The sequence below is a fragment of the Patagioenas fasciata genome, chromosome 4 (genome assembly GCF_037038585.1).
Source record: "Patagioenas fasciata isolate bPatFas1 chromosome 4, bPatFas1.hap1, whole genome shotgun sequence".
Taxonomy (NCBI): Eukaryota; Metazoa; Chordata; class Aves; order Columbiformes; family Columbidae; genus Patagioenas; species Patagioenas fasciata.
This window is the reverse complement of record NC_092523.1, coordinates 81,154,039-81,170,301: the sequence shown is the minus strand read 5'-3', so window position 1 is coordinate 81,170,301 and position 16,263 is coordinate 81,154,039. Positions and strand designations below refer to the sequence as shown.

At 52.5% G+C, this 16,263-nt stretch overlaps 1 protein-coding gene across 8 annotated transcripts in view; it reads right to left on the bottom strand.

Moving 5' to 3' along the window:
* SLC4A4 (solute carrier family 4 member 4) overlaps positions 1 to 16,263 on the bottom strand; it is a 204,010-nt gene that overhangs the window by 169,043 nt on the left and 18,704 nt on the right. Inside the window, exon 1 of one of the 8 annotated variants that reach the window (XM_071808331.1) lies at positions 10,265 to 10,342. The exons of the other annotated variants lie outside the window; for them this stretch is intronic. Within the exon in view, the coding sequence (XP_071664432.1) occupies positions 10,265 to 10,311 (47 nt within the window). The 5' untranslated portion in view covers positions 10,312 to 10,342. Of the gene's footprint in view, positions 1 to 10,264; positions 10,343 to 16,263 lie in introns of those variants that run through there. 8 annotated transcript variants of the gene reach the window in all.

Here is a 16,263-nt window from a genome sequence, read left to right as displayed (position 1 = left end):
TGGTAGGCGCCTCGGAAGCCGCTCCTGCTGACCACAGCACTGTCACAGATGACACTGAACTAGATGGAAACTGGCAGCTCCTGCACTTCCAGGGGCTTGTGCAGACTACCGAATGATAAAATATTTGCACTGGATTAGGCCGGGAGTAATTCTGTCTAAGTCAGGAAGTTTCAGAGGATAAAGCTATTTCAACAGAAAGAACTAGGTGCAGAGAGACCACAGTCATGCTTGTCTCAGATTCTTTTTATATCTTCTTCCTTTGTTGAAAAACGGTCAGTGCCAAGTCATCACTTACAAAAGCAGGCTCAACCCTGAAAACACTTGTGCATCCAAGTAATCCTCTTTACATCAACAAAATCAAGCCTGCATATTTTCAGGACCCAATCCTTGACCGTGGCTACTCCGAAGGACCTCTGGTTTTGAGGTTTTTTTTGGGTTGTTTTGTTTCAAAAAGATAGAGTTATGCGGCTCATTCTAGCTGTTGACCTCAATGCAACAAACTCCTCCACTAGAGTTGGGCTCATCCACTAGCACCGATTTCTAAGGGCAGCCACAAACACCACTTGTGTAGCTCTCACATTTGTATTCCCTCCTTGCACTCAGGTCACCAAGAATCAGGACTTGGCCATCCTTTCCATGCGCTCCCCAGGAGATCTGGACAGAACATAACACCTCAGCAAGCATTACCAGATAACCTGGTTATTGAACATCTAGTGTAAGTAAACCTGCTGGCTGTTGAAGCTGGGTCAGCAGGTTCTCCATTTCTCTAACAGCCCTGCCTCAGCTGTGCTAACAGCACTCACCAGGGAGCCGATTTCCCCGAGCCCAAAGGCACCCTCATTCAGCCCCCTGCGATCCTCCGCCCCGCGGCCCAGCTGCGGCTGAGCTCCCCGCGGCGGCTCCTGCCCAAGGAGGCACAGACACGAGGTGCTGAACAGCACTGTGCGAGGTGACACATCTGAATGCCGGAGGACCGAGGTTTGGGTTTTTATTTTGCAACATGCACTAGATGTGCTTATCATCAATAATACATCAAGTCTGCTTGAGAGCAATGAGCGATCCTGGATCACTTGGGCAGCCATGCAGGCCACAAGACTCTTCATGCACATCCAAAACAGGAGAGCGCTATGAGAACTTCGGAGTCTGGGCCAGTCGCTTCTGGTACCTCACCCCATCACTTCTGATAGCACAGTGCCTTCTCCTCAAAAGCTTTTTCAACAGATCCCTAGTTCAGGTTGGAAGGTTAACCACCAGGAGACCAGAATATAAAAACTAAGTGTTGTGTTCTACCTGACTGCGAAGCAGCACAAGTTTGTGCTTCGCACAGACCTGCAAGAACACCTGCCGGCCCCTTACCAGCTACCACGTCCAGGATCCCATCCTCCCTTCCAACACCATGCCCTGATCTCTGCAGTGAGAGCAGCTCCCCACGCGCGGCCCTGCCTGTCTGGCAGCAACGGGGGCTGCCCGGGGCGGCGGCCGCGCCAGACCCTCTCCCGAAGCCTCCCAGGCCAAGGGAGCCACCTCGGTCCACACGCCTTGCGCTGCGTCCTGCTCCGTGCTGGAGGGCGAGAGGCCAAACCCGTCTTTGGTCAAAGAGCCAAAAACACGGGGCTGTGTCAAAATAAAGTAGGTTTGTTTATACGCCCACCAGAAGCTCCAGAGCATAGGATGCTGAAACACACACTTCTGCCTCCTACAACTGTTGGGATATTGAAACAACAGCTACTCACCCCCCTAGACCGAGTGAAGGAGGAGAGGCCTAGAGAAGAACGGAGCAGCCCAGCCGACTGAAGCACTTGTGCGCTTCTGAACACACGGCCTCTTGGCTTCAGAGCGAGTACCTACAGACGGCAGGTCAGCAGGGACGCAGATTTCTCTCACTTCTCGGGACGGGAGAGAAATCACAGGGCTAAATTCAACCCCCTTTAGCTCAACGCTGGTTGTGTCTACACGAAATGGGGTAGAGAACCGGAAGCACTTCCCCGCTGTGCTATGGACAGGCTGCTCAGGAGAGGGGCGGTATTGTTGTCAGGAGGGTTTGGTTTTCCCCAGTCTCTCTCCAGCTGTCATCAAGATGTGTTTCTTTGGCTTCCTCATTCCTCAGCTACTGCCATCCAAGGCCAAAAGGAAAAAAGAAAGGTGAGAGGCATGGGCCAACAGGCCCTTCGGTCCGTTCGTACAGCACCGGTACAGCGGCCCAGACCCATTTGTCTGAGCACCAAATCCTCACAAAGTACTGACCGTCACCTTTATCAAAATCCTTCTCAGGGTGCGCCACCTTCGGAAAGCCTCTAATATTTTAGCACTGACTGGAAGGACATGGAGAAATCTCCCCCACTCTCAGTGTACGGCCAAGGCCACCAGCACCACGGACACGGGCAAAGCTTGCAACTTGCTACCAAAACAGCAGCAGCGCCCTCAATGAACCTTCTCACCCTCTGGTTGCAGATACCGTCCAACGAGCAGATGGTGACGGGCATTGGTGTTGGGAGGCAGCGTACATCAGGAAAACAAACTGCCTGCTTCTGCAAAACTTAACCCTTGCCTCTCCTACACAGATGGCATCTCATCTTGAGCATCGAGCAGGAAAGAGTACCTTGAATAGCAGGTCACGATGATCCTCTTAATCCCAGACTCCATCTTTTCCTGATACAAACAAGTTCCTGGTTCCAAGGCGGAACGGGACAAGGTGGCTGTGCACCAGGACTCTCCTCCCAGTGCAGTTGTTCACAAGAGGTAGAGGGCAGCTCTGCGCTGTGCTGAGGGATCCTGATCCAACAGCTCTCCAGCTGCTGACAGCCCAGATCAGACGTTAACGTCTTCAAAAAGCGTCCTCTATCTGACAGCCTCCATCAAGATGAAATGCTCTGCGGACATCTCCACAGGGCTTTGGAGACACCAAACGGCAGCAGCAGAACGCCCGGAACACCACAGCAAGGCGAGTCCGTCGTGAAGCCCCGCGGGCTGGGAAGCGCCCTCTTCACGAGGCGAGCGCAGCCCGACCTGCGCCGCGGAACCTCAAAGGCTTTGCTCACGGCTTCCCCTGATCACACCGACAAAGCTGTTCGGACAGTACAGGCCACAAACTGCGTATTTATAGGAAACGCCTGTGATAAGCACGTTTGCCATCTCAGCAACCATGAAGTCAAGATATGGGTGCGATATTGATAAACTACAAAACTCTCTAATCCCCCCACAAGTGCACCTGGTTGTCCTTCTCAGGCCTTATCTTGGGACAGATATTTGCAAAAAAAGCTATAAAACTACCAAAACAAGAACCCACCTAGTAAAGTCCATGGAGACCTACATTACCTCACTCCAGACAATTAGCCCTTAAATGATATCCAATACTGTTTGGGTTATTGCTCTTTGAACGTTGTTTTTCCCTTACTGAGCCAATTTAACCAACAGATAATCATCTAAAATGTCTTCTTTTCTCAGTTCACCTCAGCTCTTTGCCTGCACCCGTTTCCTATTTTCACTAACACATACTGTTCATTGGCAGCGAGCAGCAGCTGCTCCACTGATGGGCTTTTCCAGGGCTGCCTGTTTTTCCCTGGGGGGACACCTCTTTTGAAATGGAGAAAGAGGCTGCACAGGAACAACTGGTACTTGCAATAAACCTCCACTAACTCCATCATATTTTCCCCTCTCTCATTTCATTTCTCAACTCCAGGCCATTTTCATGTGGAATACGATTTCTAAAGCCACACACCAAAGGTTTGTTCACCTTTTTCCCTCCGGGAAAGGCTTCAGTGTGTTGTCCCATGCTCTGCTGTGGGTCATCAGAAAAGTTTGCTTTTCTTTCCAAATAATTAAGCAGCATTATCATTCACTACTTTAGATTTTCACATCTCTTGCTGTTTCTTTAGTCTTTTATCTAAACATATCCTAAACAAAACATTGAAAACCAAACATGGGCAGATCATATTTAGCCAGAAATTGGTGTTCTAGAAATAAAGCTTTGAGGACATAATGATTTTTAAATTATGTTTGGGGCAATTCCAAAAGAAAGAGACAATTTCATAACAAACAACGGTTCCCCAGCAGCACACAACTCCAAAAGGTCCTTGCCTCTTAGGACAGTCTGAAGAGCAAAGTGTCTTGGGGACAAAAGCAGAGTGAAAGTGAAACTGGAGAAATGTGCTGTCCAAGCCAAAACAGGGCCAAAAACTCCAAACACACACCACCAAACAAAACCCCAACTGCTCACAGAAAGCCCTTGCTCTTCCAGTTGGAGATCACACACAATGGCAGCAGACACAACCACAAGCGTTGCTAGCAAAGGGTTTGCCGTCCCCTCGCGCAAGCCATGGACACCTTTGTTCCCACTGCAGGCAGTGTCCCCACCACAAGTTCAGGTGCCAAGTACCTCTGCCATGGCACAGTCCTGACAACACTGCCGACAGCCGCCCCTCCTCACCACGGCACCGCACGAGCGAGCGGCGCGGCTGTCAGAGGCCTCTCTGACCAGAACGCCGCTTCGTGACGGGCAGGAGCCACGGGAGGAGCAGAACTCAGGGAACACTGGTGGCCAGACGGCTGCTCCAGAGCCGCGGGGCTGGACGGGGACAGCGGCAGAGCGGGCGCTGCCAGCGCCCTCCCGCCCGGCAGCCTGGCCAGCCCGGGCGGACGGGGAGCAGCCCGGGCGGACGGGGAGCAGCCCGGGCGGACGGGGAGCAGCCCGGGCGGACGGGGAGCAGCCCGGGCGGACGGGGAGCAGCCCGGGCGGACGGGGAGCAGCCCGGGCGGACGGGGAGCAGCCCGTGTGCAGCCCCAGCCGCAGGGACCGCTCCAAAGGGAGAGGCGGCCAGGCCCGCCATCACCCAGAGGCAGTGCCCTGCATCCCAAGAACTTTGGAGAGATGCCCTCAGGTATGAAAACCGCCCCTGACCAACCCTGACCGTTGCTCCCATGTGCTTCACGGGACCCACCAGCGAGTTCAGAGAACGGCACGGAGGAGAGGTCTGCCCACGGACCTGCTCACAGCAGCTCGTGTTCCTCCAGCAGCAATCCCTGAGAAGGATGCAGCCAACGGCCCACGGCAGAGCAAACCCCTGTCCGCTCTCCACGGGAAGGAGACAACTGGTCCACAGTGCAAGGGCAAGGACCCCCTGGAGCCCTGCGAGAACCAGTGTGGAGAGAGGGGAGCCTGAGCACGTCAGAACCTCCCATCTGCAAGAACAGCTCAGGCAGCTAGGCCCCCACGTACAGGAAAAGAGACCAAGTATGCAATTGGACTCAACTTCTACCAATTTCCAGTAAGCAAAATAAATTCCAAGCCATATCAGCTTAAGACTAATAGAAATTAAGGCACTGTATGAAGTAAAAATGTGCAGAAACAATATCTTCTGCCTTAAAAACTAATAAACTCAGGCTTCACCTCAACATTTATGTAGCAACAGGAGACGACTGTCTTGAGACAACATTCTGTTCTGTGTGCTTTACGGGGCTCAGGGCACGACGGAGTATTGACAGATATGAAGGCACCGCGTGTTCTGGTGGAGCATTTTAAGAAAATAGCAATGCTGTCAAAGGGCAAGCTTTCATTTTGTGCTTATACAACACCAGAATAAAATATTTCCTTTGGAGAATCGCACACGTCGTTTTAATCCTGCAAACACACAGAGATCATCTCCATCTCTTAGAGCCCTGCACTTTTCACCGGCATTTCCTCCCCACGCTCACGGTCCCATCTAAACGCTGCTCTCCTTCCCCACCGTGGAGAGGACACCCTCACGGCACCGAGTAGCTCTTCCTCTGAGAACAGAGCATTTTCTTACCACGCTACCATCTGCAGTTGCCTTCCAGCGCATCATTTTTTTCTTCATCTCCAGCCTCCAGTGCCCTGACATCCCCGGTTTCCCCTCCGCAGCAGCTGCAGCCCAACACACACCCAAGCGCCCTGGTATTCCTGGGCCTGCGGTGCAACTATTCCAGGCGCTACCGACACCCTCCAAGCAGCATTCGCTCAACCCTTTTTCCCCTGAAATGTATCGGCACGTGGAGTATATTATGGCGAGAACCCCAAAGGGTGAGGGGTCACGCTGCGGAACAACGCGTACAACTGCAGAAACAAATCCTCCACCTGGAACACGCACTCGTGGGACCCCCTCCTGGCACAACCCGCGCACACAGAGCCCAGGGGCAGCCCAAGCCAGAGAAAGGCCCGCAAACAGAAACGAGCAAAGACAACACCAAGTTCTGAGCTGCCTGTTCCACCAGGAGGGCAGGGGAACAACACTTGTGCTGAGAGGCCCCACCACTCGGTCAGGAGACTTCTGAGCACGCTGCTCCTCCCCTCCGTGCCCAAAAGGAGCAGGGGCTGTCGCCGGGGCCAGGGCCAGGGCAGCCCCCGGTCCCGGAGAGCAGAGGCAGCGAGGACAGAGGTGCAGCGCCGGTCGGAGCATCCTGCGTTCCCCTCACTCAGGACAGTGTCTGAGGCCTTGTCCCTCTACCTTCCCTGCCCTGCTTTCATTCCAGCTTCCTCCTCACACCAAGACTTCTTAGCAAACTGACAGGGAGATTCCAAGGGCAATTAATTGGCGTTTGAAATCACTTCAAAGGACCACTTCCCCCCTTGTATTAATAGCAGGAATGAGGAAACGGGTTTGGGTTTCATACTTACATCTGCTCCCCAAGTCTTTGCTCCAGCAATTTCAAAACCCCATCTTAAATCAAGCCTGTTTCTATTAAAAGGCTCCTACTCCACACAAGCACTCGCACCCATTCCTCTCCACTTCCACACATATCTCCAGCCCCACGTTCCAACTGGCAGCCAGAGCTGCCAGAAATAACCACAAGAAAGGCTGCCATGGATCTTCGGCCAAGTTTTGAAAATCCAAGCACTTTACACAAGCACCTATGCTTAGAGCACTTCATCTGAAGACAACCCGAGCTCAGTCTTATAAGGTTTGCATAGCAGGGATCAAATATCAAGAACTGTAAATGCAATTACTTTTTTCCCCCGTAAAAACATGCAGGACAGCAGTTGTTCCACCGGCCCGTTAGTGCGTACTTCTAACAGCGTGCTCACATTCCTGCCCCACTGGTACGAGCTCAGGGCTGGTTTTCATTCTTAAGTCCCTGTCTTTCTTTTCCCTTTCAAAGTCTATACTACAGTGATTTTGGAAACTGGGTCAAAATGCAATTACCACATTCCCATGCTTTGGAGTGGGGAAAGAAAATGAAAGGAGGAAGAATGGCAAGAAGCAATGCCCCTGGCCAGAAGCCAGCTCTATGCCTCTGGCTTTCTCACCTGTGCTGCAGCGCCAGCAGCCCGCGCGCGCAGATCGAGTCGCTGCTCCACAGGCCGCTCCCGGGGAGGCACGGGCTTGGTGCTAGGGCAGCTCTGCCCGGAGCCCGCGCCTCGCGCCGTGCCGCTCCGCGCCGCTCCGCGCCGCAGGGTGGAAGCAGGGGACGGGGCAGGGCTCCCCGAGGAGCGCTGGCTGGGCCTGAGCACCCAGTGGGGCTCCTCCAATGCAAAACCAGCCACCATCAGCTGCTTCTTGAATCAAAAACTAACCGTCAGCTGCTCCTCCAATCGAAAACTAACCATCATCAGCTGCTTCTTAAATCGAAAACTAACCACCAGCTGCTCCTCCAATTGAAAACTAACCATCACCAGCTGCTTCCTTCTTACCTGGCTGCACACCGACTCGCATTTGGCAAAGTCACTCACCTTCTTGCACTAGTGAGTTACAGTACTCTTGCAGAGATAGCAACAGACTCCCTACATTTTTCCTCCCACCTGTACGTTTGCACAAACCAGCTATTCACTTTTTACTAAATCAACTTTACTAGAGGCATCGGCTCTTGCTATCATCATCTACCACTTTGGCTCACAAAACCTAAACTCTGCTTTTACATGTAAACGTTTTCCACAGGAGAAGAAAAGATGTGCTGCGTGTTTAGACATGCTCTTATCATTGTCACACTTACAACACAATCTATCAGGCCTTATCAAGCTGCACATCTTCACCATGCAAATGCTTTGTGATGACATGATTAGCAAGCTTTCCAATATGGAGAAGGGAATGACTCAAGGACTCTTATTCCACATCTTTCCGTTGTAACTAGGTCTGACAAACACGGAGCCCTGACGTGCAGCCCCTGTCCTCCTCCGTCTCCCACTGCTTCTTGTACACGCAGTTTTCACAACCAACTCCTTGTGCTGCTTCGCTCCCCAGCTTTGTTTTCCACAGTTCCCAGAACACCAGTTCCAGCTCGGCAGCACTTACTGGCTCTGCTCCCAATTAATAATTGCAGGTTGTAGCCAGGTAGTTATGGCTGCAGATTAAGGCCTAAAAACATTCAACTGTTTCCGAGAGATACAGGCAAACATACAACCTTTCTTTTCCTAACACCGAACGCAGTTTATCTGGCTATCGCAACGTTCCAGGGAGATGTTATGCCATTTATCTTAACGATTTAAACAGATGAAAAAGTTGGCTCAGCAAGAGCATTTGCCACTGACAACAAACCACAATGCTGATGTTATCCAAGAAGTAACCGTAATGTGCTAGCACAGGCTAGACAGATCACACGCAGGATAAAGCCAGTTTTCACGAAATCACTCTGTAATCACCCACATAGCATCCATCAAGCAAGCAATAACATGGGGCAAAGTGGACAGGTTCCCACTGGACATTTGTACTCTTTCAAAGGCAAGACACGGGATCTTACAGCCGCTCAGGAAACCCCCAGAGCTCGCTTGCTGAGCACTCTCCCACTCCTAGAAAACTCTCCAGCACTACAATAACAGAACCTGGTGCAAAACGCGTCACACCTGAGAGGTCTCCACTCCTCCTGTCCCATAACCACAGCGGAATCTCTGGGAAATACCCGGTTTGCCGCAGCAGGAAAAGGCAGCGTCAGGGCCCAGCGGAGGCCAGTGCACCTCCCGAGGGAGGCTGCCCCTCGGGCCGCCCCGCGCCGTGCTGCCCAGACCTACCTCCAGTCTGTCCACAGCACCACCTGTTCCATCGGCTTCCCCGCGCAGCACGAGACACGGCGCTTTGCAGCAGCTCACCTTCCACATTCGACCCGGCTCACGGAGAGAGGCAGAGCCCTGCAAACATCGTCTGCGCTTGGAGCAGCACTTTCTAAACCTCAGGTCTGTTATGACATTTACTATGGCCCCCTTTATCCCTCCCCTCTGCCCCCCCAGTGAAAGGGATCAAAATAGTTCCCCCCTGTGACATTTTGCTTCATTTGACCAATCGACTGCGGGAGCGTCCCGGTTAAAGCCACCGGGGCCAGGCAAGAGCGGGGATGCCAGCCAGCATCGGGGCGAGCACAAAAGCAGGGGCAACACTGGCAAGGCTTAACCTTTCTGCTGCCAGGAGAGAGGGCGTGGGGTCCACAACAAATACAAGTATCCCACTACTACAATCTGCCTTGCACGTATCTGGGTGTAAGCTGAGCCCTTCACCTAGTGACGCTGTAACTAATACGAGTCAGCTATCTGTCTGTGGTCCAAGCTTCCCATCTTGGGGCTGACTGGAGAACCATCCCTCCACCTGACCCTTCATCCCACTCACCTCATTTAATCCCTTCTCCTGGAATCACATTCCCTTAACAAGCAACTTCTTGTTAACTTACTTCTAATCCCCAACCCATACTCCTGCCTCGAACCACAGAATGCAATCGTAGCCAGAAACAATAACCAGTTTAGCTGTGCCGAGAAGCAAGAGCCATGTCCAGCTCTGGATGAAGAGCAGACCGTACCTGCCACCAAAGAAAAAAAGGAGAGGAAGATGCAGAGCTGGGACGTGAAGCCAGGAGCCCTGAGCTCGCCGGTCCGGGTGCTGGGGAGGAAGCAGTGCCGGCCGCCACGCGCTGCCCACCCTCCCCGCAGCGCGCAGCAGCCGGGCCACAGCGCGCCTGCCGCCCAGCCAACCCTGACACGTGCGCGTCCTTGTTTCCACCCCAGGAGACGAGCAGCAGGAGTCTTCACAACCAAGGAGCAAGTGAAGAGCCTCCCTGTTTCTTGATGTCCCCAGTAAGCATTGAACACCTTGGCACCCTTTGGGTTCCCTGCTCCTCCCTTACATCACTTCACTTACTCCTAATTGCATCCTCATCGTGGTTCTGTACCCAAAAGCAAGGTCTTTACTACTCACCCAAAAAGTGAGGTGTGCCCCCATAAAACTTGTGTCACAGATGCTAGGATGGATAATACTTTCTAACTCCCCACGGACGAGTCCCTCAGAACCCTGAGTACACCCGACTTCCAGTTCTGCCTAAATGCATCACGTACCTCACTTGGCAGTGACTTCTCCAGGTAGACACACGAACAGAGCACATTTGCCTTCCTTCTCAAGGCAAGCGTACGAGATAAAATACAACACCCAAAAGCTGTCCCCAGGGAAATCCGTTCTCCCCTCCATCTTGGACACTGCAAGCCTTCTGGAAATTATTTCATTCCCAGCATTAATGAGCTGGGATCACGTATTTTTTTGAAGTTGTTGTAGCAAGCGTAGCTGTGGTAACGACAGCTTTGACTGTGGGATTTGGATATTCTTGCGCTGCACTTGGCAGCATCCTGCTCTGGCTGAGACCCCGCTGTGCCGTACAAAGACCGATTCAGAGACAGCCTCTGCTCCAAAACGTTCAGTATCTGAGTGGAACAGGCACATAGAGAAGGGGCCATCATCTGTGACTTGCACATGAAGGTATAAAGAGGAACTGACCTACTTATCTGCCATCTGCAATGGGGATACAACAAAACCACGTTGAGCCCCACTCTAGTGCCTTAACTATTTTCTTGTCCAGTATATCCCGACATAGCTCCGGGCAATAGGAACTCATCAGTAGCCTCCAGCTAAGCCTGAGAAGAGATTTTTCTTCCATAATTAACTCTTCAAAACACTTTTTCCCTCTCCTTCTCTTTCTTTCCTTTTTGCTAGGACTTTTGAGAGACAGAAGGAATCAAGTTTTAAACGTTTTTCCAAGTTTTTGCTTTGAAGGATGGTAACAAGCGATAGCAGTAACATTCAGAGCAGCATGTTGACTGTGCAGTGCAGAAAACTCTGGCCGTTTTTGCCCCAAGATGTTAACCAACGGATAGTTTCTGCAGGAAGACAAACATGGAACAGGATCGAACACTGTGATTACAAGGCCTTTCGCTGACCAAGCCACTCAACACGTGGCTCCCCTAAGCACGGCAGAATCCAACCAGAGGAGGCAGCTTTGGAGCCGGCGGTGTCCTTCAGACAGCAGCTGGCGCCGAGCAGCTCTGCCCGTCAGCCTCACAGGTCACTCTATCCAGCTCCAAGCCCACCACCGGCTCAGCACTTGGTTATGCTGGTAGCCTCGCTGTGTCCCTAGTTTGCAGACACTCCGAATCCTTTTATTTTCTCATTTCCGCAGTTTGTTAGGCCAGTCGCCATACGTGTCAGAGTCATTCCAGCTCCTCCCCAAGCCTGGATGTGCAGCCATAGCCACCCAGAAGTATCTCTCATCTCCCAGAGCCTACTTACCCAACACATTTTAACAGGGTCCTTATGCGTACCTCAGATCTAACGCAGCTGTTCACATGCACGCCCTTCCTCCAAGGAGGTTTCTCTCAACACCATCACTACATCTCCCTGCTTCAAGCTCTCCAAGCAAACGGTTAAACTTGTCAACCTAGAGCGAACCAGGAACAGGAGCTGTAGTGCCAAACCAGCATTTTTGGGAAGCGTTGTGGCACGTGGCACAGCACAAAGCTCCAGAGTGCACAAGCTGGCCCTACCAATGCGACTTCTTCAGCATTTCGCAGAACCGTGTTTCTGGCTGACAAGACACCACCTGTTCCCCTGCAGCCGGCCCAGCTGCCGTGTGCTCTAACACATTCTGGTTTATGGGACAGAAACACGGCTGCATTTTCACACCTGGTCCAGAAGAAGCTGGCACTGCCAAATTATCCGCTAACGCACAGGTCTGACAGACCTGCGCACGTAACCACAGCCTGATCACTAGCCTGTCGGGTTAGTCTGTTTCATTTTTTCCCTTTGGAAAGCTGTGGTGCCCTTACATTAACTTTTACTTAGGAAGAAAGCCAAAGCAGTACCGCTACCAGCCCAAGAACACCTAGTCAAGAACTGAATTGTGTTCAATTCAAACATGCAAAAAGAAGAAGAATGAAAAAACACAGAGGAACCCCATGGCAGAGTACTCAGCGGTTACCTCTGCTGGAAGACACAGTGGTTTGGGAGGATTTCAGTGTGTTGGAAACAACTCACTGCCGATGTCATTAAAACTCTGCTGGGAAGCGCTAATGTTCCAAACTCAGCGTGCTGCCATCACAGAACCAAGAGAACTTGAAATTCTTCAGCTCCATGGAAATTAATACCAGGTAGGGGAGAGTGCTTTAAAACAAAAAAGCTATTTTTAGCTGCATGTTAAAATACACATTTCTGTCTTCTACAGCTAGCAGAGCTTTCGGACGAGTAAGAGGACACACCGAAGCACAGTGGCTCTGAAGGCTTGAGCTGTGTCTTTAAAGGTAAATGGCAGGAGGAGATAAAAAGGTTAAGTGAAAGCCAATTCCGCTCCAGAGCCCGCTCTGCCACGCGGGACGCACAGACCTGTCCTGCTGTGCCGGGCCGTGGGCCCAGGGCTGCGGCACAGCCACCACGACAAGGGGCGCTGGAACGCCCGGGCAGAGCTGGGGGCACAGCCGCCCACCCGCTCTGCTCACAGCCACCACGACAAGGGGCGCTGGAACGCCCGGGCAGAGCTGGGGGCACAGCCGCCCACCCGCTCTGCTCACAGCCACCACGACAAGGGGCGCTGGAACGCCCGGGCAGAGCGGCGGGCACAGCCGCCCACCCGCTCTGCTCACAGCCACCACGACAAGGGGCGCTGGAACGCCCGGGCAGAGCGGCGGGCACAGCCGCCCACCCGCTCTGCTCACAGCCACCACGACAAGGGGCGCTGGAACGCCCGGGCAGAGCTGGGGGCACAGCCGCCCACCCGCTCTGCTCACAGCCACCACGACAAGGGGCGCTGGAACGCCCGGGCAGAGCTGGGGGCACAGCCGCCCACCCGCTCTGCTCACAGCCACCACGACAAGGGGCGCTGGAACGCCCGGGCAGAGCTGGGGGCACAGCCGCCCACCCGCTCTGCTCACAGCCACCACGACAAGGGGCGCTGGAACGCCCGGGCAGAGCGGCGGGCACAGCCGCCCACCCGCTCTGCTCACAGCCACCACGACAAGGGGCGCTGGAACGCCCGGGCAGAGCTGGGGGCACAGCCGCCCACCCGCTCTGCTCACAGCCACCACGACAAGGGGCGCTGGAACGCCCGGGCAGAGCGGCGGGCACAGCCGCCCACCCGCTCTGCTCACAGCCACCACGACAAGGGGCGCTGGAACGCACGGGCAGAGCGGCGGGCACAGCCGCCCACCCGCTCTGCTCACAGCCGCGCAAGACACCCCACCCGTGTCCCTCTCGTCCTCTTAGAGGTGTTCAAAAAAGAAAAAAATTATCTGTTTCATCTGTTGTCATTGTTGAGTGTTGAGGGAGCACTGGGAATCTCTTTAAAATGCACTATTACACGCGTATGTTATAAAATTACTAGTTTATACACACTCTAGTCTACAAGTCTGAAGACTTGTACCATGCACTTCCTGAACATATTCCATTCATCTGGTTCTTGGTCAGTATTAGGGTGAGGATTGCCAAGAGCTCTAAGGAGGACCCGTCGCCATCAGAGACAGCTCCAAGCGACAGGATGCGGAGTTAGGCTTTGGAGATGACTCAGACACCCCGGCCGGTTCCCACCCCAGCAGCGAAAGAGGTGCGAAGGAAGCAGCTGGGAGGAGAGAAAGCAGGGACATAAGGCCCCAAAATCAGTACTGGTGAGGGAAAATGGTATTCAAAGAAAAGGACACGAGAAGAACATTGAGACTCCAAGTGACAGGTTGTGCTTGCCAAAGGAGAGACTTCTCCCAGCCCTTCAGAAACAACCAGAATCCCTTATGGACTATAGGGACTGCTCGAGTTCCCATTAGGGTCAGGCATCTGCAGCTTGTATTTATAGCAATGAGCTGTCCTCACCGCAGTGGCTCTGGTGTAATATCGCCACATCGCCTGCCTCCGCTTCCAGGTCTCAGGTTACCCACGGGCAGTGCAACGTGAGGCCGTGCGCCACCAGCACACTGCCCGCCGTCCTCCCGGTCGGCCCAGCCGCCGTCCTCCCAGTCGGCCCAGCCGCCGTCCTCCCGGTCAGCCCAGCCGCCGTCCTCCCGGCCCAGCCGCCGTCCTCCCGGTCGGCCCAGCCGCCGTCCTCCCGGTCAGCTCAGCACCGAAAGCCGCGCGGAGCCGCGTGCGGAGGGGACGGCAGAGGCAGCTCTCACCTCAGCACACGGACCTCTGGGGCTATGCAGGAAGAGACAGAAACAGCACCTCCTGTGCACCATTAGCCATCTCCAGTCCTCTGTGTGTCCCATCCATATCGCACTCCTGTGCTGCTCTACACCAAGTATTACTGTTTTCTACCTTTGTTTTCAATTCCCTTGTAGCTACAGGTACAAAGCTTCACTCTGTCCTTGTTGGTCCTGTAGATTTTGTCTCTTTAAAATTTTTGCAGGAGTTGCTGCAGGATCTACTTTAAAACTATTATCTCTGTACTATCTCTTCTCACACTTGAATGTGAGTAATCAACTAAAGATGCCAAAGCTCAAACAGGGGAATTCATCTGTGATGCAAAGGCATCCAAAAGGCTTCTTCCTCTCTGAGCTGGCACGCAGTTGTCACACTTGTGGAACTGCCACCAGGACGCTGTAAAGTGTTACACGCCATAAACGTGACTGGCTGAAGTTGCCCAGCCTTGGAAAACAGGTTTCATTTTCCTGAATCCCGGGTACCTGAGCACTGCTACTTTCAGTCCTGCTGTGCATTATTGAAAGGTCACCAGAAACGAGAGCTCTAAACTGGTCTCCGCAGGTTTTTAAGAGATCTTTCTCCTCCTTCCTGTACTGAAAAGCAGTGAAGTTTAACTCAATTCAATACGCATTTTCTCCAAGCCTGACCTGGCAGAGTCAGGTGAAATTCGGAGTGGGGGAACGAATTCACTTCTTCCAAAATCACTCGAAATTCTTTGCTAACTCAGGGAAGCACCAGGTTGAAAAACCTGCCCAACCCTTTTCTTACTAATCAGCCACAGAGTACAGATGACTCCCTCGTACTTGGGTTTGAGCGGCAAGACATTCCCAGTGGTGATTTATCAGCTTGTCCTCCCTCCTGGGTCAGCCTGCCAGCCTCCCCACGTGTTGACCCTGAGAACACAGCACCAAGCTGATCCATTTACAGCGTGGGATGCAGCGAGGTGCGGCTGGAGGAAGAATGAGAACACTTAGGCAACGAGGGAGCACCGCTGCAGGCACGGCTGCTTATCTTCTGTTTGATCTTCTACTAAGGGAAGACAAGAATGGACGTAATAAATCTGCATCAATACATGAAAGAACCAAACAACTGTCAGGAGAATGAGGTGATTTGGGAAATGAAGATGACTCTGCTGCTAAGTGGCTGCTCTGGCACAGTGAAGAATTCACATCAGCACACAGAGAGTGGTCACCTTCTTAAGATGAAGAAGCACCTGACTAAACAGAAGAGGGAATAAACTAAGAAAAATTATTCCAAATACTAATAAAAAATATCCCATAAATATTTCCTGAGGAAGCTCTCCAGACTCCTTTGTGTGGGAAGCAGATGAAATCCTTCTAAGGTAACATGGGATAAAAACAAAAGTGCCGTGCATAGATGCCCTACAAGAACTTCTGCCACTGTTTTAACTAGGATGTCTATTCCATCCTGCACATGCAGCTTTAACGCTTTGTCGTCCTCTTTTCCTCTACTGTCAGGTATCTACCTTGGTTGTGCCCCCAGCACAAGGTATTTCTGAGAACGTTCTCCAGCCTGAGCTCTCTGCAATGCCACAACTGCTGCCATCCCTTACCTATACAGGTTACTTGATCTCTTTGATGAGTTACGCAATGTTTACCCACCATCTGATCATCTCTGATTGTATCATAGCAACAGACAACAGTTTATGGTGAATTTTGTGTGAACCCGCTCCAGCAGGACACGTCTATGAGTCCTGCTGGTCTCCTGGGCAGTGTTACTCTCTTTAGAACAATAATGCCAGCCAACAAGTTCGCTTCATTTTACGCTAAAATTAGAGCAGTTGAACATTATTTATTTCGAGTCCACTGGTTTTCCTGAATACCAGGAAGCAAAAAGAATGTGTCACACGCATTGCAACCCATAGAAT